Below are 23587 nucleotides of genomic sequence, written 5' to 3' on the forward strand. Positions count from 1 at the left end.
TAACAGCATAGTATTTCTTTATATTCTCAGAATTGGATTAAAAGTTTTAAACCTCATTCAAAATTTTTTTAAGTCATAAGATAATAAACTTTCTAGACTTTTAGTAGTAGCCGCTTCAGTATTCCTGCTTAGAAAATTCCATGGATAGAGGAACCTGTCAGGCTACAGTCCATGGGGTTGGAAAGAGTCAGACAGATTGAGTGACTGAACACACACACTATTCCATTTTATATATATGTTTAACTGATGGACATTTAGGTGGCTTCCGTGCTGCAGTGAACATTGGGGTTTTTGATGATGACCATTCTGATTGGTGTGAGGTGATACCTCTTTGTAGTTTCTAGAGCTCTTCTACATGTAGACACATTTTAAAAGAAGAACTAATATGTATAACGAAATGGAGTGCACTTCTCATTCACTCTTTATTGCTTCTTTCTTCAGTATTGATATGGCACCTGGGACAGTTTAGTAGTGCTTTGGCTAAAAGTAACTAACTTACACCATGGCTTAACCAAATAAGGGTTTATTTGTCTCACAAAACAAATCTAGACGGCCTCTAGCTTTGGTTCAGCAATTCAATATTGTTGGAGTTGGTGGTTTTTAAAAATATTTTTGTCTTTTCTCTCCTGTTTGAGACCTACAACTACAGGGTAACTTACAGAGCTGTAGCTCTTGTGGTTGCATTCAAGGCAGCAGAAGGGAGGAAGAGGCCGTATTAGTTAGTGTACCTGTCTGCCTTTATGAGAAACAAAATTTTTCCAGGACCACCCAGTAGACTTTCACTAATGAGAACTGACCAGAACCAAGCCATGTGCTACCTCCAGCTACAGAGAAGTTTGGGAAAACAAGAATTTCACTGGCCATGTTTCCTCCCCAGATTCACGTCTGGCTTCTGTTAGATAAGAAGGGAGGTATGGATGTTGAGTAGATACCTACAGTTTTGCTCCACTCCTTAATAACATTACCTAGCAGCTTAAATATTTTGCATTAAACAGAAACTTTAGTTTGAAAATGAACACTTTATGAATTTGTTAATACTTTTTTATTTTTGCCTTGATTCTGCAAAATTTTTAGTAGCACTGTCCATGTTCTAGTGTTCTTGGTGGATAAAATGGTTCAGCTCAATTCCCTGAGAGAGAGAAAGATCTGGACTCTTTTACTCTTTTCTTTTTCTTTTAATATAAATGTACTTATTTTAATTGGAGGCTAATTACTTTACAGTATTTTATTGGTTTTGCCATACATCAACATGAATCCGCCATGGGTGTACACATGGTTCCCCATCCTGAACCCCCCCTCTCACCTCCCTCCCCATACTGTCCCTCTGCGTCATCCCAGTGCACCAGCCCTGAGCACCCTGTATCATGCATCAAACCTGGACTGGCGATCCATTTCATATATGATATTATTCATGTTTCAGTGCCATTTTCCCAAATCATCCCACCCTTCTTTTACTCTTTAATAAAGATTAAACAGCTTTGAGTGCCTGTTGGGTTTTTAGTGCTTCCACAAAAAGTGGCTACTATTATATCACTTTTTGTCACCTTAGGGAGAAAAAAATTTATGGATAAATTGGCTATTAGTACAAGAATTTATTTATTTGCTAAAACGCTAGGAAATTTTTTCTTCTTTGGGCCTACTCATGGATGCATGGGGAAGATGGAAGCCAAGTAGAATCAAAATGCAGTTTAATTTGCTTCTGTTCTGAGAGAATTTTTTAGTTAAAAACCTTAGATTTTAAAATTTAGGGAGTTTATCAAACTAAATATTCTGAGTTTAACTCTATTGGAATTTAGCAAACATCAGCTATTTCAATCTGTTATATGAGTTTATATTCTTGTGGGAAAATACAGGTTTCTTTTTGGGTTTGTATTAGTGTTTATTTGCATGAGGGTGTATTACGTAGGCTAGGTTATGCTGTGGTGACATAGATGACCAGAATCTTAATGGCTTAACATTGACTCTATGAAGCCTGATCTCCATTTCCAGGCCGTTTGGTCCTCTGACCTTCACTCTTTGGACAGGATTCTAAATTCAGGAGAACAGAAGAACACAGGGCTTGAGTCAAGCACTGTCAGTAAAGACTTCAGCATGAAAATGACATATTCACTTTCACTCGTATCTCATCGGCCATACTTGGACAAATGACTGTGTGGAACCTCAAGTTGAGTGAGTTTCTGTAGGAAGTCAGTGTAGTGTGGTGGATAAGTGTCTATGACAAAGTAGCAAGATAGAGACAGATACAAGCGAAGTACATTGGGAGTCCAAAGAAAAAGCAGTTCTGCTGGGACGCAGGGAGAGTCAGGGAAGATTGCTTAAAGATGGCGACAAATGATTCAAGCATACGGGAAAGAGTAGGATGTCCTTAGGTTTGAATGGAAGAAAGGGCACTCAGACTGAGGAGAGAATCACGCTAGAAAATAGTGGGTGATGGAGCGGCCGAGGAGTAAAGGCTTAGATCAGAGAGGACCTTGACTTCATCTGGTATTCGTGCAGTAGGAGTCCATAGTAGGCACTGTTACAGTTTCTGGGAATATCTGATAATAAACAAAATAGACATCTCTGTTCTCCTGACATACCAGTGGATGTAGTGCTAAGGAGTTAGTTTGGGGGGGCAGTTGTTTGTGTTTTGTTTTTTTAATGTTTTGGCCTTACTTCGCACAGCATGTGGGGTCTTAGTTCTCTGACCAGGGATGGATCTGGGCCCCCTGCCATGGAAGCGCAGTGTCTTAACCACTGGACCGCCTGAGAAGTCTCAGGAGTTATTTTTTTATTATAAATAGATTGGAGAGTAAGCAAAGGTATAAACTTCATGCCTATGAATTTTAAGCTAAGCTAAGTCACTTCAGTCGTGTCCGACTCTGTGCAATCCCATAGATGGCAGCCCACCAGGCTCCCCCGTCCCTGGGATTCTCCAGGCAAGAACACTGGAGTAGGTTGCCATTTCCTTCTCCAATGCGTGAAAGTGAAAAGTGAAAGTGAAGTTGCTCAGTTGTGTCTGACTCTTCGCGACCCCATGGACTGCAGCTCACCAGGCTCCTCCATCCATGGGATTTTCCAGGCAAGAGTACTGGAGTGGGGTGCCATCGCCTTCTCTGCTATGAATTTTAACGTTCTTCTAATATTTCTATTTTACATGTAGTAGAAGACAGTTGATTTGTGCAAAAGTTAATATTTTGTCTACTTAACTGTGCCACACTCCAGAAAACTAATTTTCTGTAAACTAATTAATACATGAAGGGTTGAATTTATGAACATATAAATTAAAAGTCTATGTTTGCATTTAAAAAGCTTTTATAACCAAAATTTTAAATAGTAGTTTAATTTTAATAACTGTGTTTTCATTGTATAAAGAGCAAAACCGCTTGACATACACCTCATGGTTACAGGGACTTTGTTTTATGTTCTGCTGGGTTTCTGACACTCAGAACAGTGCCTAGCTCATAATTATATAAAATCTATTATACATTATCATTCAATAAATATTTGAATAGAAGAAAGAAATTTGGGAAATAAAAATTTCTTGTAATTTAACCATCTGAATGCTACAGTGATTAGTGTTTTGATATCATTTATTTAGTCGTTCCAATATTTATTAAGGCTTCCCTGTGGCTCAGTTGGTAAAGAATCTGCCTGCAGTGCAGGAGACCCAGGTTTGATCCCTGGATCAGGAAGATCCCTGGAGAAGGAGATGGCAAACCTTTCTCTTATCCTTGCCTGGAAAATCCCATGGACAGAGAAGCCTTGTGGGCTGCTTTCCATGGAGTCCCAGAGAGTTGGGCACGACTGAGCAACTAACACTTTTCACTTTGCAGTGTTCATTAAGTACCTGTTATATATGTCTACTATTCTAAGATACAAGGGATAGTAAATTACTGTCCTTGTTTTTAGGAAACATGTCTAGTTTGGAAATAAGCATATATGAAACACGTTTACCAAAATTATTTTAAAACAGTACTTTGTTGCTGTTTGGACTGCAGCATGCCAGGCTTTCCTGTCCTTCACCATATCCCAGAGTTTTCTTTAAACTTGTGTCCATTCAATCGGTGATGCCATCCAACCATCTCATCCTCTCCTGCCCCCTTCTTCTGCTCTCAGTCTTTCCCAGAATCAGGGTCTTTTTTACTAATGAGTCGGCTCTTCACATCAGGTGGCCAAAGCATTGGAGCTTAAGCATCAGGTCCCTCCAATGAATATTCACGGTTGATTTCCTTCTAAAAAAAAACCATAGCTTTGACTAGATGGACCTTTGTCAGCAAAGTGATGTCTCTGCTTTTTAATATGCCGTCTAGGTTTGTCATAGCTTTCCTTCCAAGAAGCAGACGTCTTTTAATTTCATGGTTGCAGTCACCATCTGTGGTGATTTTTGGAGCCCAGGAAAGAAAATCTGTTACTGCTTCCACTTTTTCCCCTTCTGTTTGCCATAAAATGACTGGATGCCGTGATCTTTGTTTTTTGAATGTTGAGTTTTAAACCATCTTTTTCACTCCTCTTTCACCCTCATAAAGAGGCTCTTTAGTTCCTCTTCGCTTTCTGCCATTAGAGTGATATCATCTGCATATCTGAGGTTGTTGTTTCTCCCTGCAATCTTGATTCCAACTTGTGATTCATCCATCCTGGCATTTTGCATGATGTACTCTGCATATAAGTTAAATAAGCAGGGTGACAATATATAGCCTTGACATACTCCTTGTCGTATTCCTTTCCCAATTTTGAACCAGTCAGTTGTTCCATGTAAGGTTTTAAATAGCTGTTGCTTCTTGATCTGCGTACAGATAGCTTTCTCAGGAGGCAGGTAATATTCCCAGCTCTTTAAGAACTTTCCACAGTTTATTGTGATTCACACAGTCAGAAGCTTTAGCCTAGTCAATGAAGCATAATAGGCGTTTTTCTGGGATTCTCTTGCTTTTTCTATGATTCAGCAGATGCTGGCATTTGATCTCCGGTTCCTCTGCCTTTTCTAAAACCAGCTTGTACACCTGGGATGTCTCGGTTTACGTACTGTTGAAGCCTAGCTTGAAGGGTTTTGAGCATTACCTTGCTAGCGTGTGAGATGAGTGCAGTTGTACACAGTGTACATTCTTTGGCACTGCCCTTCTTTGGGATTGGAATGAAAACTGACCTTTTCCAGTCCTGTGGCCACTGCTGAGTTTTTCAAATTTGCCAACATATTGAGTGCAGCACTTTAACAGCATCATCTTTGAGGATCTTTCCGTAGCTCAGCTAGAATTCCATCACCTCCACTAGCTTTGTTTGTCGTAATGCTTCCTAAGGCCCATTTAACGTCACACTCCAGGATGTCTGGCTCTAGGTGAGTGATCACACCATCGTGGTTATCCTGGTCATTAAGACCTTTTTTGTACAGTTCTGTGTATTTTTGCTACCTCTTCTAAGTCTCCTGCTTCTGTTAGGTCCTTGCCATTCTGTCCTTTATTGTGCCCATCCTTGCATGAAATGTTCTCTTGATATCTCCAGTTTTCTTGAAGAGAACTCTAGTCTTTCCCATTCTGTTGTTTTCCACTACTTCTTTACATTGTTCACTGAAGGCCTTATCTCTCCTTGCTATCCCTCATTTATAATGGGCTATTTTCCCAAAATTCTCATTTGAAAATTAGAATCTTTTTGCTACAGGAATAAAGTTGTTTAGATTTGTAACCAGTTTGTAAAAGTCTTTTTAACTTAAAATAGAAGAAAACCTATCTCAAAACTTGGTACAGGAATGACAGAGATTTACTTAGAGGAATATAAAAATGTAGATGGAAATTAATGTGGACATTCTGAAAAGGATATCTTTTGAGGAATTCAGAGGTTGATGGCACAAATTCTTAAGCTCTCACTGTAAAATACTAATTGGTTTTTTTTTTTTTTTTTTTCCATTTTTCCTTGATAAGAATGTGTTACAAAGTGTAGTTTCTTATGTTTATCACCTAGAATCAGGCTTGTTTGACCTACAGGTAGAGAGTGAACATGAAGAACAAGGGGTGTTTTCCTGGACAAGAGGAGAAAGGGATGAAGGTGCTTGACAGTGTCCCGAGAGGAGAGGAAGCAGTTAGCGCTCAGGAGAGGTAGGCAGTGAGGTATGGAGAGAGGAAGCGCTAGGCAGCTGGTTGCTCACGCATGCAGCGCTGTCCTCATCAGGCACTTTGTAACTCGAGCACCTTTCTGTTTAATGTGGTTAGAGGTGTTTATGATTTGTTTTACGTTTTTGGAGTATGTTGAATACTGTATTCATCTGTTCAACAGATGTTTATCAAGGGCTTTAGAGTCTGGCACACACTGTCTTAAAAATCATTGTTAGCAGCATAGTTTAGAAAGAAGTTGGGAATCCATATTCTTTTTGAATTTCTCACTAGTGATTTGGTGGTGAATAAATCTCAAGGTATCCTCATCTGGTTAATGGTGATGTTACCTGTTCTACCTATATCATAAGGTGTGTTGACTATAATATGTGCTGGTGTATTTAATAGCATGTGGGAAAGTTAAGTTCTTTATGACTGTAAGGCAGTCTTCTTTCTCCTATTTTATGGTATAGCCACATTACAGAAAATAATCTTCATCTATCTGAACACCCAGTTGAAGTTCAAGACTGGTATTTCTCTTCTCAGCATTTTATTTTCCTCATGAGTTTATATCACATGGGCAAGTCCCCATAAAGTGCCATATGTAGTGGGATTAAATTAAAGCAGAGATGTTTTGTTTCTTCAACTGGAGACTCTTAAACCTTGTCAACTACTGTGGGTTCCTCATTCCCTGCCCTTTGTTGTCTATTTTACTGCAGCACACGTCACATGGAGATGGGCGGCAAGAAGTTACCTCTCGCTCTGGGCGCTCTGGAGCACGGTGTAGAAACTCTATAGCTTCCTGTGCAGATGAACAGCCTCACATTGGAAACTACAGGCTGTTAAAAACTATCGGCAAGGGGAATTTTGCAAAAGTGAAGTTGGCAAGACACATCCTTACAGGCAGAGAGGTAAGTAACGAATTATGCTTGGGTTTCTGTTAATACACTTTCCTGTTTATTTCCATGTGAGACAAAGAGGAACACAATGTATATATTTGGGCTTTCTGTAAGCTAGTTAAACCTTTTTTAAGAATAGGAAGCTTATATATTAATTATCCTGGGAGTTGTTTTACTTTCTCATTTCTTTACTTTTCATTTACTTTCTCATTTCTTTCTCTGTTGTAAAGATTACATATTGAGTGTTTGAATGATTTTGCCTTTATAAAGAGATAGCGTTCTTTTTCAGTGGTAAATATGTACCACCACAGTAAAAATGTTTTAACTTCATTATAAGCTCATGGTACTTGCAAAAATCGTGTTGACTGTTTTTATAGATTTATCAAGAAGCTTCTTCATCTCCCCAAACATTTATCTCATAGCTTATGTTCGATAGGTTATTATATAGAAAGGCACATGCTTTCCTAATTTTTGTCATATTTGCTTTCTGCTCAACCACATTCCATGTTTATAAAAAACACTTCCATTAAAACTGCTCCTTAATTAACTCCCTCCTCACATTCTTTTTGTGCAGCACAGAACTGTTCTGGTGTGTTTGGTTTTTGGCTGCGCTGGGTCTTCATTGAGACACACGGGCCATTTGCTGGTGTGCAGGCTTTTCTCTAGTTGTGGCGCACAGGCTGAGTCGCTCTGCAGCACGTGGGGTCTTGGTTTCCCAACCAGGGATCAAACTTGTGACCTCTGCACTGAACCGTGGATTCTTAACCACTGGACCACCAGGAAAGTCTCTGTTCTGCTTTTTTTTACATAGTTTCTTGGATCTTTGTTACCTGCTGTTTCTTGCCTAAAATACACTTCATCCTTTTGTGTTGGAGTCACTTCTTGGGGAAAGTAGTGATTAACAGACTCCCTTTCCCCAGGCACGGCACTCATGTTAAAAATCACGGTACTTTTTCCCTAGCTAGCATTTTTACCATTACAGTTAAATAAATAGTATGTTTTACTATTATAATTACAATTATATTGCAAATTGCTTATTTATCTGTCTTTCCACTCTAATCTATGGGGAAGATATCAGCACTTAGCCATATTTGGCACATACTAGGTGCTCGTTGTTTAGTCGATAAGTTGTGTCTGACTCTTTTTTGACTCCATGGACTGTAACTCCCGGGCTCCTCTGTCCATGGGATTTTCCAGGCAGTGGATTTTCTGGAGTGGATTGCTTTTTCCTTCTCCAGGGAATCTTCCCAGACCAGGGATTGAACCCACATCACCTGTGTTGACAGATGGATTCTTTACCACTGAGCCACCAGGGAAGCCTTATTAAGTACTTAATAAATTTTTTAAAAAACTTTGTTTTATATTGGGATATAGCCGATTAACATAGTGCTGTGATAGTTTCAGGTGAAGAGCGAAGGGGCTCGGCCATGTGTCCATTCTCCCCCTGTACTTGATAAATATTTATTGGATGAACTTAATGCTACTTTTGAAGGAAACTGTAAAGAAATAATTCCCATGTAATGGAGCCTCCTGATATGTGTGCCAAGGCAGTGTTAAGATGTGCTGAGGCCTGCAGTCCACTGTGCAAGGGCCTGCTGGAGTGAGACCCACCCTGGGTTTGCTACAGTTTGCCCTACAAATATTCTAACTTCCTCTGTGTTCTGGGACCTGAAGAAGATTGTGCATCATTGGTCTATTCTAACTGGAGTCTTAAGTAAAGACTGTAACTAAAAATTTGCCTCCTCACGTTTCATCTCAATTTTAGTGGCAGTTCCCTAGTTAAGACTCCATAGAGATGCCGGGACTGCTTTTGGAATCAGTAAATAGCATGAGTTAGTGGAGCTTTCTTTGCTGCCCTAGATCCAAACTTTTTGAAATAAGGAACAGAACCTCTGAGTTTATTTCCCCCAACCAGTTTCAGGTGGTTACTTGGCCAGTTTCCTTATATAGATAGAGATGGTGGGTTAAAAGAGGAGTGAGACAGATAGACCCTCTCGCCTTTTACATAACTTACTTGTGCTGGAGTGAGACTTGCCATGTTTACATCTAGTGTGTTCTCTCCAGAAATGCTTGAATTTGACTATATAGTGGCTAACTTAAAACACTTTTTTTTTTGAGGTCTGAAAAAATTGATTTTACTTTTTTCCCCCCCTATTGTAGGTCTTACCCAGAATCATGTAAAATATAAACATTATAGAAACTCATTATGTAGAAAATAAAATTCCTTAAACTTTCTCTCTTCTCAGAGGATCACTTTCAGCAGTTTGGTATACATTACCACAGTTCTTTATAGACACAGTAATTTTTGTTTATTTTAACAAGAAAGGACATAATGGTGGTTTTTCTTACCAAGTGCTCAGTCACGTCTTCATCACGTCTGGATTTCAGTGCTTCTGGACCTGACATACTCTTTTTAGGGGCGTTGCCTTCTAGTGTGTGCTGGCACCATAGTTTACCTATATTGATGGGCATTGGGTGGTTTCTGATTTTTTTGCTATTACAAACATCTGCACTGAATATCCTTAAACATAACTTTCTGTCCTTTATTAAGAGTGTTTCTGTAGGATAAATTCCTAGATGTCTGGAAGTCCTGGTTCAGAGGGAATGTGAGACTGTAGTTTGTTGCTGTTCAGGCGATAAGTTGTGTCTGACTCTGCGACCCCACGGAATGCAGCACACCAGGCTTCTCTGTCCTCCACTAACTCGCAGAGTTTGCTCAAATTCATATCCATTGAATTAGTGATGCTGTCTAACCATCTCATCCTCTGCCACCCCCTTCTCCTTTTGCCTTCAATCTTTGACAGCATCAGGGTCTTTTCCAGTGAGTCAGCTCTTGGCATCAAGTGGCCAAAGTATTGAAACTTCACCATCACCGTCAGTCCTTCCAATGAATATTCAGGGTTGATTTCCTTTAGGAGTGATTGATTTGATCTCCTTACAGTCCAAGGGACTCTCAAGAGTCTTCTCCAACACCACAGTTCAGAAGCATCAATTCTTTGGCATGCAGCCTTTATGGTCCAGCTGTCACATCTGTACATGACTACTGGAAAAATCATAGCTTTAACTATATGGACCTTTTGTTAGCAAAGTGATGTTTCTGTATTTTAATACCGTAATGTTGCTGATGCTGCATCGCTTCAGTCGTGTCCGGACTCTGTGCGACCCCATAGACGGCTTCCCACCAGGCTCCCCCGTCCCTGGGATTCTCCAGGCAAGAACACTGGAGTGGGTTGCCATTTCCGTCTCCAGTGCATGAAAATGAAAAGTGAAAGTGAAGTCGCTCAGTCGTGTCTGACTCTTAGCGACCCCATGGACTGCAGCCCACCAGGCTCCTCCGTCCATGGGATTTTCCAGGCAAGAGTACTAGGTACTGCTAAATTGGTTTTGAGAGAATGTTGTACTGCTTTATTAGCCTACCAAAATGAATGAGAGTGCCTATTTTTCTACACCCTTGCTAACACTGTAGATAATTTTTGTCTATCGAATAAACAAAAAAATGATATTTTTTTAAAAAGATTGCTTTTTTGATAGCTGCTTACATTGATGATATTTTCATATATTTGTGTCATTTATATTTTCTTTTTAAAATAAGCTTCCTGCTGTATATCCTTTATCTGTGTCTCTTTTCTCTTTTCCTCTTAGTGATTTAAACCTTTTATGTGTTTTTAGACATCGGTCCGATCTGTCTGGGTTTCATGTCTTGGTGAGAACAGTTTACTTTTTTTCCCAGATTGTAAAAATGATTCTGTTTTTTTCTTTAAATACTGCTGTGACTGGCATTTGAATGTTTAATTGACTTACTGTGTATTTTGGAGGATTAGTATGAGGTGTAGAGTCTTAACTTTTTCCCCCTACATGCATTACTGCTTTCCCTGGATCATTGGTTCTTTCCCCCGATTGTTAAATTCCCTTTTGTCTCTCTGATTTAATTTATTTAGTTTTATGCCCAGTCATGGTGTTTTTATTACTGCAGCTTTTGATTGTACATTTTGATTTTTTGAAGTAGGTTAAAGTTACCTGATGATTATTCTTATAAGAATTTCCTTGCTCTTCTCGCCATTTAGTCTATCAGATGAATTTTTATTATATTCCATTTTTTTTGGGTGGGGGGCACACCATGTGGCATAAGGGATCTTAGTTCTCCACCAGGGATTGAATCTGCACCCTGCATTGGGAATGTGGTGGAGTCTTAACCACTAGCCCACCAAAGAAGGCCCTGTACAGGTCTTTATGTGAGCATAAATTTTAATTTCTTTAGGATAATTAATCCAGGAGTGGGATTGCTGGGTCCTATGATAAAAAACTGAAGTTTTTTTAGACAGTTGATTTTATTATAGGTTTATTATAGTATATATTTTATTACAGGTTTATTATAATATTCCCAATAGATTAAAAGAAACCTAAAAACTATAGTTATTGTATTTTTATCACTTAGTACTGTTCTCCAGTCAGCCCATTGAAAACGAAAGTTTTTCCATCAGCATTCTCTTGCCCTTTTATGGGAATAGGATGTGTCTTTCCTATTGAGGTACTAAGACCTCTAAAGAAAACCCAGAGTGCTTCAGGAGGTGATTTTGGTAATTCAGAGACTTAATTCATTCAGTCAGTAGAAGATAAAGAGTTATTATATGGTATGTTAAGAGACATCAAACCAGTCAATCCTAAAGGAAATCAGTCCTGAATATTCTCTGGAAAGACTGAAGCTGAAGCTCCAATACTTTGGCCACCTGATGCAAAGAGCTGACTCATTAGAAAAGACCCTGATGCTGGGAAAAGATTGAAGACAGGAGGAGAAGGGGACAGCAGAGGATGAGATGGTTGGATGGCATTGCCAACTCAATGGACATGAGTTTGAGCAAGTCTGGGAGATGGTGAAGGACAGGGGACCCTGGCATACTGCAGTCCATGGGGTCTTTAGTTCCCTGACTTGGGGTTGAACCAGTGCCCCCTGCAGTGAAAGTGTGGATTCCTAACCACTGGACTACCAGGGAATTCCTTGGAGTTCCAATTAATCAGAGATTGGAAGCCTTGCAAAGGGCCTTTTATATGATTTTTGATTGTGCCATACGGCTTGTAGGATCTTAGTTCTGTGACCAGGGATTGAACCTGGGTCCTGGGAGTGAAAGTGCTGAGGCCTAACCATTGGACCACCAGTGAATTCTCAAGAGGCTTGATTTTTTAGTTTCTGGGTTTTTGTTTTGTTTTCTCTCTGTTCTGCTTTCTGGGACATGTCTGTATCTTCCAGTCTTTCTCTTAAATGTGTGTATGCTCCTGTGGGTGTCCTCCTCCCCCCGGTTCTTTCTTGTTCTCTGATTATTTGTCTTTATAGCGTCCAGTTCTGGTATCAGTGCTGTTTCTTCTGTTAACTCCCTGAGGATAGTAAAAAGCATGATTCTTTTTGTTGTTCTTGTTCCCTACATTATTTCTCTTGTCGCTGGGATTCTTTCTTGGTGTCTTCCTTAGAGACTTCATTTGGAATCTGGTAAGTCTTGGTTGTCTGTCTGTCTTAGGTGGAACCCTAAGAAGCTGATCGGAAGCTGGGTTTGCGTGCATAGAATATGTTTGACCACTTTCATTTGGGAGTTGTCCAGTGCTTTTATTGGAGGACCCAGGTATCTCTGCCATCTCTTCTCTGGGACCCTTCTGTTCTCTAGATTAAGAATCCTCTGTTCTGCTTGGGAAGCTCCGTGGTCCCACCCCTCCTCAGTGGCAGTCTGACACTTAATCCCCCCCTTTTCCTCTCATGCCTCACTCCTGCCCTCTCCTGGCTTGTTGACTTGGAGTCCAGAGCCTCTTTAACTTCTGGAATCGGTAGTCATTGGTTGGGCTGAGGAGCAGCAGCATTCTTTATGCAGACTTTTGACTTGGGAATTAGCCCAGCAGCTCCTGCCACCTGGAAGCTCCGGGTCCAGAGCCCTTTCAAGCCTGCACCCTGTCTCCTTCAGAAGGCCCCTGAAGTGCGTGCCCGCCGTTGTCCTCGCAGCCTGCTCTGCGCTTTTGTGGCTGCCCACGTTCACTGGCAGTCCGTGTCCTGCGGTAGAGGAGAGGCCAGAGGGGAGCGGGAGGAAAACAGATTTCAGTCTCGAACCTCATTTGTCCTCGGCCTCTGAGTACTCAATTAGCATTAGTTGTTGGTTGTAAGAATGATAAAACCTCAGCTTTTCATCTTTGAATGTGCTAAACTTCTTGAGATTTTAGTTTACAACATTTTGTGTGTGTCAAGACTGTGTTAACAGCTTTACAGAAAGTTTGGAGACCAGAAAGGAAAAAAATTCCCCCAATCAAAATATGCATAATACCATTATTTTGGTATATCATATCCTATATATATTTTTCAGCATACTTTTGGCCCTGATTTTGTATGCTGGTTTTTTCCCTTCAGAATTTTATCCTTAAAAGTTTTCCCCAATGCTGCATAATCATAAATTGTAGGTTTCAGTGGTTATATGCAGTTTCATTGATTTGAACAGTAGTTTTCGATTTTTTTAATCTCACAATTCCATTAAACTTTTTAAATTGAGGACTCAAAACAAGCTTTTGTTTATATGAGTTACATCTATTGCTGTTTACTGTTTTAGAAGTTAGCACTAAGAAACTTAAAATATGTATTAATTTATTAAAAATAATAGACCTTTTACTTGTTAATATAAATAACATATTTTTATGAAAAATGACTTATTTTCCAAAACAAATTACAAAAAAGAATGACATTGTTTAAATTTTTAAAAGTGCAATTCACTTTAATATCTCTTTTAATAGAAGGTAGCTGTATTTTAAGTCTGCTCTGCATTCAGACAATTTTGGTATGTGATTCTGGTTGAAGTGTATGAAGAAAATCTGGCCCCACTCAGATAAGTAGCGAACGAAGAAAAGAAGACCTCATTATCTCTCTCAGGTGGTTCCAGGTATTGCCCTTTGCTGCTCTGTTAAAACTCAGTAAGTAGTCATTGCTGGGATTTGGGCAGTGATTAATAGAATGTTTTCTTCAAAACAACTGTTGACACACAAAAAGAATATTTTGAACAGTTTGCTTTTATTGGAAATAATAGTAGCAGATTTGGAAGTAAGCCAGCAGAATGGTAAAAGATAGCCTTAGTAGTTTAATAACATATAACTGAAAAGGCCACCTGATCTGCCTCTTGAGAAACTTGTATGCACGTCAGGAAGCAACAGTTAGAATGGACATGGAACAACAGACTGGTTCCAAATAGGGAAAGGAGAACATCAAGGCTGTATATTGTCTCCCTGCTTATTTAACTTATATGCAGAGTGCATCATGAGAAACGCTGGGCTGGAAGAAACACAAGCTGGAATCAAGATTGCCGGGAGAAATATCAATAAGCTCAGTCAGATATGCAGATGACACCACCCTTATGGCAGAAAGTGAAGAGGAACTCAAAAGCCTCTTGAAGAAAGTGAAAGTAGAGAGTGAAAAAGTTGGCTTAAAGCTCAACATTCAGAAAACCAAGATCATGGCATCTGGTCCCATCATTTCATGGGAAATAGATGGGGAAACAGTGGAAACAGTGTCAGACTTTATTTTTGGGGGCTCCAAAATCACTGCAGATGGTGACTGCAGCCATGAAATTAAAAGACGCTTACTCCTTGGAAGGAAAGTTATGACCAACCTAGATAGCATATTGAAAAGCAGAGACATTACTTTGCCAACAAAGTTTCGTCTAGTCAAGGCTATGGTTTTTCCTGTAGTCATGTATGGATATGAGAGTTGGACTGTGAAGAAAGCCGAGCGCCGAAGAATTGATGCTTTTGAACTGAGAAGACTCTTGAGAGTCCCTTGGACTATAAGGAGATCCAACCAGTCCATTCTGAAGGAGATCAGCCCTGGGATTTCTTTGGAAGGAATGATGCTAAAGCTGAAACTCCAGTACTTCGGCCACCTCATGTGAAGAGTTGACTCATTGGAAAAGACTCTGATGCTGGGAGGGATCGGGGGCAGGAGGAGAAGGGGATGACAGAGGATGAGATGGCTGGATGGCATCACTGACTCGATGGACGTGAGTCTGAGTGAACTCTGGGAGTTGGTGATGAACAGGGAGGCCTGGTGTGCTGCGATTCATGGGGTCGCAAAGAGTCGGACACAACTGAGCGACTATTTACAGTTAGTGTGCAGAGAAAGAAACGAACATGACATAAAACCTACTTTCTACAAATTAAAAAGCACTTAATTACATAATTGTAACACTTTTTTATTGTGATAAAATATACATAACATAAAATTTACTATTTTAGCCATTTTTAAGTATGCAGCTCAGTGGCATTAAGTGCGTTTATGTTGTTTGCAACCATCACCACTGTCCATCTTCAGAATAGACCCACTAGTCAATCTCATTATTCCCAAATTCCAGATTTGCAAATTTACATACTCTCCAAAATTTGTTTACAATCCAGAAATCAATACCAGCAGTGCATTTGCAGTCTGTTTTGGCCATGCACAGAGCAGTGAGAAGTTTGAATTGCTTTATGTGTGTTTGCTCTGCTGAGGTCCAACAAGGTAACACTTGGCATTCTTTCAGCTTTCATACTATTAACAGATGCCTGTTTTGTGGTTATTTAGTCCATATTTTCCACATTTTTTGGTGCATTTTGATAGTGATTTTGCTATTTAAAATGACCCCCAACTGTAGGGCTGAGGTAACTAGCCAGTGTTTCTAAGGGCAAAGGCTGTGAGCGCCTTATAGAGAAAATATATTTGTGAGATAAGCTTCATTCAGGCATGAGGTTGGATAGTGCTGCTGCTGCTGCTAAGTCACTTCAGTCATGTCTGACTCTGTGCGACCCCATAGACGGCTTCCCACCAGGCTCCCCCGTCCCTGGGATTCTCCAGGCAAGAACGCTGGAGTGGGTTGCCATTTCCTTCTCCAATGCATGAAAGTGAAAAGTGAAAGTGAAGTCGCTCAGTCCTGTCCGACTCTTAGCGACCCCATGGACTGCAGCCTTCCAGGCTCCTCTGCCCATGGGATTTTCCAGGCAAGAGTACTGGAGTGGGATGCCATTGCCTTCTCCGTAGATAGTGCTAGTCAGTGTTAATAAATCAATAACGTATAGTAAATGAGATGTCCTTAAGCAGAAACATAAAACAAGGTTATGTATTGGTCAGTTGATGAAAATGTTATGACCAGGGGCTCACAGGAACCTCTTCTAGAAACAGTGGTTCAGTATCCACCAATTCCGTGTTCACAGTGAATTTATAGAATGGAATTACCATGAGTAATGTGAATCAGCTGTCTTTTTTTTGAAATAGGAGGAGGCTTAATTGTTACCGATGTTTTCTTGTGACAGCAGATACATGGGAAGGAATATTAGGAAAGATTGTAGGCTTTGGGAAAGATTGAAGGCAGGAGAAGGGGGCGACAGAGGATGAGATGGCTGGATCGCATCATCGACTCCATGGACGAGTTTGAGTAAACTCTGGGAGTTGGTGATGGACAGGGAGGCCTGGAGTGCTGCAGTTCAATGGGGTCGCAAAGAGTTGGACACGACTGAGCGACTGAACTGAACTGAACTCAGGTGTCTTGAAAACATTTTCAAGAGCGGAGGAATCAGAAGCACCCTGAGAGCTCTTTACATGAGGTGTGTGGAGTTGGCTGGCTTAGCTCCACAGTGGCTTGGATGAAAGTTGGCCTTTCACTAGGACCTTCATGTACACAGCATTGAATTGTTTTCTGTGGTCAGTGAAGTTTTTCCTGGGTTGTATACTTCCTTGAGCATACTCTAGGCTTGTGTGTGCCCTGTTGTGTGTACCTCTGATTTTTGTCTCCCAGAAATTGTTTCAGATCTCTTGTTCGCTGGTGCTACCTCTCCCATTCTCTTTGCCATTTTTTTTTTTTTTTTTTTGGTCATTTAATCTTTATTGTTTAATGGGACTGTCAGATGGGAGAAGAGCGAACGCACATGATTAGTGTGCCATCTTTAACTGAAAGTACTCACTATGGGTACGAAAGAGCTTCTTAATCAAACGAGAGTCTCCTGCATTGCAGGTGGGTTCTTTACCAACTGAGCTATCAGGGAAGCCCTTTAGTTATTTTTATTCAAGTTAATGATCTATTACACAGTTTAAAGAATCGATGCTGGTTTTTTTAAGTGTTCCCTGGCCCCACCCCAGTTTCCTAATCACTTTCAGCCTTTTATTATTATTTTTTTTTCCTTATTTTCTACTATTAATTTAAAAAGAAAATCCATCCTGAACCCTCCTCCCTCCTCCCTCCCCATACCATCCCTCTGGGTCGTCCCAGTGCACTAGCCCCAAGCATCCAGCATCGTGCATTGAACCTGGACTGGCATCTCGTTTCATACATGACATTTCACATGTTTCAATGCCATTCTCCCAAATCTTCCCACCCTCTCCCTCTCCCACAGAGTCCATAAGCCTGTTCTATACATCAGTGTCTCTTTTGCTGTCTCGTATACAGGGTTATCGTTACCATCTTTCTAAATTCCATATATATGCGTTAGTATACTGTATTGGTGTTTGTCCTTCTGGCTTACTTCACTCTGTATAATAGGCTCCAGTTTCATCCACCTCATTAGAACTGATTCAAATGTATTCTTTTTAATGGCTGAGTAATACTCCATTGTGTATATGTACCACAGCTTTCTTATCCATTCATCTGCTGATGGACATCTAGGTTGCTTCCATGTCCTGGCTATTATAAACTGTGCTGCGATGAACATTGGGGTACATGTGTCTCTTTCCCTTCTGGTTTCCTCAGTGTGTATGCCCAGCAGTGGGATTGCTGGCTCATAAGGCAGTTCTATTTCCAGTTTTTTAAGGAATCTCCACACTGTTCTCCATAGTGGCTGTACTAGTTTGCATTCCCACCAACAGTTTTAGAGGGTTCCCTTTTCTCCACACCCTCTCCAGCATTTATTATTTGTAGACTTTTGGATCGCAGCCATTCTGACTGGTGTGAAATGGTATCTCATAGTGGTTTTGATTTGCATTTCTCTGATAATGAGTGATGTTGAGCATCTTTTCATGTGTTTGTTAGCCATCTGTATGTCTTCTTTGGAGAAATGTCTATTTAGATCTTTGGCCCATTTTTGATTGGGTCATTTATTTTTCTGGAGTTGAGCTGGAGGAGTTGCTTGTATATTTTTGAGATTAGTTGTTTGTCGGTTGCTTCATTTGCTATTATTTTCTCCCATTCTGAAGGCTGTCTTTTCACCTTGCTAATAGTTTCCTTTGATGTGCAGAAGCTTTTAAGTTTAATTACGTCCCATTTGTTTATTTTTGCTTTTATTTCCAATATTCTGGGAGGTGGGTCATAGAGGATCCTGCTGTGATGTATGTCAGAGAGTGTTTTGCCTATGTTCTCCTCTAGGAGTTTTATAGTTTCTGGTCTTACGTTGAGATCTTTAATCCATTTTGAGTTTATTTTTGTATATGGTGTTAGAAAGTGTTCTAGTTTCATTCTTTTACAAGTGGTTGACCAGATTTCCCAGCACCACTTGTTAAAGAGATTGTCTTTAATCCATTGTATATTCTTGCCTCCTTTGTCAAAGATAAGGTGTCCATATGTGCGTGGATTTATCTCTGGGCTTTCTATTTTGTTCCATTGATCTATATTTCTGTCTTTGTGCCAGTACCATACTGTCTTAATAACTGTGGCTTTGTAGTAGAGCCTGAAGTCAGGTAGGTTGATTCCTCCAGTTCCATTTTTCTTTCTCAAGATCGCTTTGGCTATTCGAGGTTTTTTGTATTTCCATACAAATTGTGAAATTATTTGTTCTAGCTCTGTTAAGAATACTGTTGGTAGCTTGATAGGGATTGCATTGAATCTATAAATTGCACTTTCAGCCTTTTAAACTGTTCTTTAGGTTTTTTTCTTATTTTTGAATTTTAGGCATCATTAGCTATTGACTTTTGGACTGTAGTTTTTAAAAGTCATCACTGACTTTAAAAAAATTAACTCCATATTGAAATATAGTGCACACATTGAGAAAAAAATATAAGTATTTGCAAAACCATGACCCAGAGCAAAAATACGCCATGACTTAAACCCCAGAAGTCCTCCCTTCTAGCTCCTTCTAATCACTTCACTTTCCTCCCCCTGAGATAACCACTATAATGACTTCTAAAACACCGCAGGTTATTCTGTGTGTTCTCCTCTTAAAATCATGGAGCCGCACAGCGTTCATTAACTTGTGTGCCTCTGTGACTCTGCCTTGTGCTCGTGACAGGCACTCATCTTGCTTTGCATTGTTAGGTTTAATTTGAAGTTGGTAGGCTTGTTCTCCATTGCTGTGGACTGAATTGTGTCCCCCAGAATTCAGATGTAAAAGCTTATTTGGAGATAGAGCCTTTGTGGAAATATTTAGGTTAAATTAGGTCATAAGGGTAGGCACCCGATCTGATAGGATTAGTGTGCATATAGGAGACACCAGAGAGCTTGCTTGCTTTTTCCACCTCACAAGGACACGGTGAGAAGCTGAGCGTCTGCTCGCCACGAGGAGCTGCCTGTGCTGGTGCCCCGATCCCTGACGCCCAGCTTCCCAAACCGTGAGAAAATACATTTCTGCTCTTTAAGCCACCCTGTCTCTGGTATTTTTGCTGTGACAGCCTGAGCTGACCAATATGCCATTCTTCTGGATCACTGTGTACTTCTATAGGACTTGGTAGTCTTTCTTGCCCCTGCTCTTCTGTAAAAGCTGTAATGCTTTAACACCCGCCAGGAGCAGGATATAAGGGTCTTTTGACCAGTAGTTAATTGACAGGAACTGGAAGATAAAGATTTTTCTCCATTGGGTGTTTGCCGCAGGTTTGTTGGACTCTTGATTTGAGGAATGTTGAGGGAAGCCTTTCTTACATGTGAGCTCTCTTTTATTCCTATTTTGTAATTTTCCACTTTGCTTTAGGCATCAGGGGGAACAAATGGAATTTCCCGGAACTTTACACAGTGGCAGGGACACTTCTGTTTCCTTGCCTAGTGAACCCCCGTGGCATTTGTTGTGCAGGTGTGAGCTCACTTGAGAGCACCCCCATACACACACACCCTCTACAACCTTGGGCGTGGCTGAGTGGTCTGTCAGGTCTCTGTCTTTCTCAGGCAGCTAGTGATGCCCCACAGTTGCCTCGAGGTCGGAGCTCTTCTCCTGGCTCCAGCTCTGGCCCTGGGTTATTTTGGTAGTTGAGTCATCCCAGCAGGGAGCTGGAAGGAAGAAGGGATTAGGAGCTTCCCCTTCAGCTTTCATTGCCACACATACACGCATTGTGTTAAATGAGGACTCTTGCTTTTGATAAAGCCTCTCGTCCACAGTGAGATTTAGCTGAATGCAACATGTTTTGAACTGATCTTGCTTTAGATACTATTTGAACAGCTGCTGCTGCTAAGTCACTTCAGTTGTGTCTGACTCTGTGCGACGCCATGGACGGCAGCCCACCAGGCTGCTCTGTCCCTGGGATTCTCCGTGGAGTGGGTTGCCATTTCCTTCTCCCATTTGAACAGCAGTACTTGAAAGTGAATATGTGTACTAACAGAATCAGAATGGAATCTCTAGAAGGTGGATACTGAGCAGAAGAAATGAGTGAACAAGGGGCCTCTGAGGAGAATAGAAATTGAACTGGAAAGACAGCATTTATGGTGGATTTGGATATGAGAGGAAGAAAGAAAGCAGGATTGTGGCCAGAACAGTGTTATCAAAGGGGTTTCTTTGGGAATGGGCAGATCCAAGTATACCACATAAAATTACTTATGAGAGTAAAGTTTGTGGGGGTTTTTTGGCCACACCGCATGGCCATGTGGGATGTTATTTCCCCGACCAGGAATTGAACCCGTGTCGCCTGCAGTGGACCACTAGACTGTTGAGGAAGTCCCTTGACTTTGAAATAATGTAATTTTAAAACCACACTGATGTTTGCTAAAACATCAGAAACCCTGTTCTTCACTGTTCTGTCTCCATCTCTGATGTGTCTGTGGTTACTGATGCGAGTGTTCAAGGCCTCGGGTCACTGCAGTAAGCGTTCACTGACTGCTTCCTGTGTACAGGCTGTATGCTGGGGCTATAATAGGAGTCCTCTCGTCAACCAAGGTACGCAAAAGGTGGTCATCATTTGCATACGTGAGAAGCCAGTATTTCCTTTTGCTTTATTTAGTTTCCATCAAGTAGTTTCCATCAAGACTTAAATTTTCTGAATATAAGAATTTCGACTTTGCTTTTTCAGACATGTACACTCATTAACTCTCCCCTCCTCCACCAGTTCTGATTTTTTTCCTCCCAGGCAGGGGTGAAGGGGTGGTGGGTTTCTTCCACTCCAGGGTCAGACTCACTGGATGCCTTTCTTTAGCTCATTAGGAGGCTAATAGAGTCCTAGGAAGTAATCAAATATATGGGCAGATGAAGGCTTTAAACCATGTTAAGCAGTTTTTTAAAACATTAATATGAGTAGTACAGGGTTCTTGAAGTAGGAATGTGGACCCCTGTATGTGTTCTGAGATCCTTTTAATGGGGGTCTGCAAAATCAAAACTGTTTTGGTAATACCATTAAGACATTATTTGCTTCTTTGATTCTTTTCCACAACTGTAAAGTAGAATTTTCCAGAAGCGGTGTGACATGTGATACAGTAACCGATTGACTACAGGAGGACATGTGAGAATTTTATTAAAATGTTATTTATATTAACATGCAGTGGACTTCTCCCATTTTTTATTGTGATAACATGCACATAGTATAAAATGTATTAACTATTTTAAAATGTGTATTTCAGTCATATTACATACATCCATAATGTTGTGCAGCCATCACCACCATTCATCTCCTGAACTCTTCGTCTTCTAAAACTGAAACTATATCCATTAAATTCGCCATTCCCTCTTCTCCCCAGGCCCTGGCAACCAGTGTTCTGCTTTCTGTATCTATGCCTTTGAATATTCTAGGAACCTCATATAAGTGCAAGTACACAGTATATGTCTTTTTGCTGTTGATGTTGTTTAGTCGCTAAGTTGTGTCTGATTCTTTGCTACCCCATGGACTGTAGCCCACCAGGCGCCTCTGTCCATGGAATTTCCAAAGCAAGAATACTGGAGTGGATTGCTGATTCTTTCTCCAGGGACTCTTCCTGATCCAGGGATCGAACACACATCTCCTGCGGCTCCTGCATTGCAGGTGGATTCTTTACTGCTGAGCCAGCGAGGAAGCCCAAATATTGATAGATATAACCTGTATTTGGTTCAGCATAATCTTTAAGAATATAAAAGGGACCAAAAAGTGCAAGAACTGTTGATAAAGAATCTTTGAATCTGTGTTCTGAGGGACACGTGGTAGGAACACAGCCTTGTCAGTTTGGGGTGAGATCATTTGTTGTTCTGGACCTCAGGTGTAAAGCTGGGTTAATTATGTATGTTCCCTAGTTCCTGGTACAGCCTCTCTATTCACTTACATCCCCTTCTGTCCCCTGTCGTCACCCTATCCCCCCTTCTTGCTGTCTGTAGCCCCTAGTTTTGGATATCTGTTGTTGTTCAGTCGCTAAGTCATGTCTTAACTCTTTGCGATCCCGTGGACTTCAACTTGCCAGGCTTCCATGTCACCCGGAGTTTGCTCACTTCATGTCTATAGAGTTGGTGATGCCATCTAACCATCTCTTCCTCTGCCACCCCCTTCTCATCTTGCCCTCAGTCTTTCCCAATATGAGGTTCTTTTTGAATGAGTCAGCTCTTTGCCTCAGGTCTGCAAAGTATTGGAGCTTCAGCATCAGTTGTTCCAGTGAATGTTCAGGGTTGATTTCCTGTAGGATTGACTGCTTTGATCTCTTTGCTGTTCAAGGAACTCTCAAGAGTCTTCTCCAGCACCATAGTTCGAAAGCACCAGTTCTTTGGCGCTTAGCCTTCTTTATGTTCCAATTCTCACATCCCTACATGACTACCAGAAAAACCACAGTTTTGACTATGTGGACCTTTGTTGGTAAAGTGATGTCTCTACTTTTTAAAGTACTGTCTAGGTTTGTCATTGCTTTTCTTCCAAGGAGCAAGCGTCTTTTAGTTTCATGACTGCAGTCACCATCCACAGTGATTTTAGATCCCAGGAAAAGAAAATCTGTCACTGTTTCCACTTTTCCCATCTATTTGCAGTGAAGTGATGCCATAATCTTAGCTTTTTGAATATTGAGTTTTAAGCCAGATTTTTCACTCTTTCATCTTCTTCAGGAGGCTCCTCTTCGTCAAGAGGCTCCTCTTCACTTTCTGACATTAAAATGGTATCATCTGAATTTCTGAGGTTGTTGATACTTCCCCTGGCAGTCTTGATTCCCCCTTGTGATTGAGCCATCCCAGCATTTTGCATGGTGTACTCTGCGTATAAGTTAAATAAGCAAGGTGACAGTATATAGGCTGGGCATAATCCTTTCCCAATTTTGAACCAGTTTATTGTTCCATGTTTCATTCTCTTGCCTGTTGACTTGCATTACAGGTTCCTCAGGAGGCAGGTAAGGTGGTCTGGTTTTCCCATCCCTTTAAGAATTTTCCACAGTTTGTTGTGATCCACACAGTCAAAGGCTTTGGTGTAGTCAGTAAAGCAGAAGTAGATGTTTTTCTGGAATTCTCTTGTTTTTTCTATGAGCCAACGGATGTTGGCAATTTAATCTCTGGTTCCTCTGCCTTTTCTAAATCCAGCTT

The 23587-nt window shown here is 40.7% G+C and overlaps 1 protein-coding gene across 10 annotated transcripts in view; it reads left to right on the forward strand.

Moving 5' to 3' along the window:
- The window catches only part of MARK3 (microtubule affinity regulating kinase 3), a 117317-nt gene that overhangs the window by 17595 nt on the left and 76135 nt on the right, over positions 1-23587 (forward strand). For all 10 annotated transcript variants that reach the window (XM_059879373.1, XM_059879375.1, XM_059879374.1 and 7 more), the window contains exon 2: positions 6779-6970. In XM_059879373.1, the coding sequence (XP_059735356.1) occupies positions 6779-6970 (192 nt within the window). The remainder of the gene's footprint in view (positions 1-6778; positions 6971-23587) is intronic.

Source organism: Bos taurus, chromosome 21 (genome assembly GCF_002263795.3).
Source record: "Bos taurus isolate L1 Dominette 01449 registration number 42190680 breed Hereford chromosome 21, ARS-UCD2.0, whole genome shotgun sequence".
Classification (NCBI taxonomy): Eukaryota; Metazoa; Chordata; class Mammalia; order Artiodactyla; family Bovidae; genus Bos; species Bos taurus.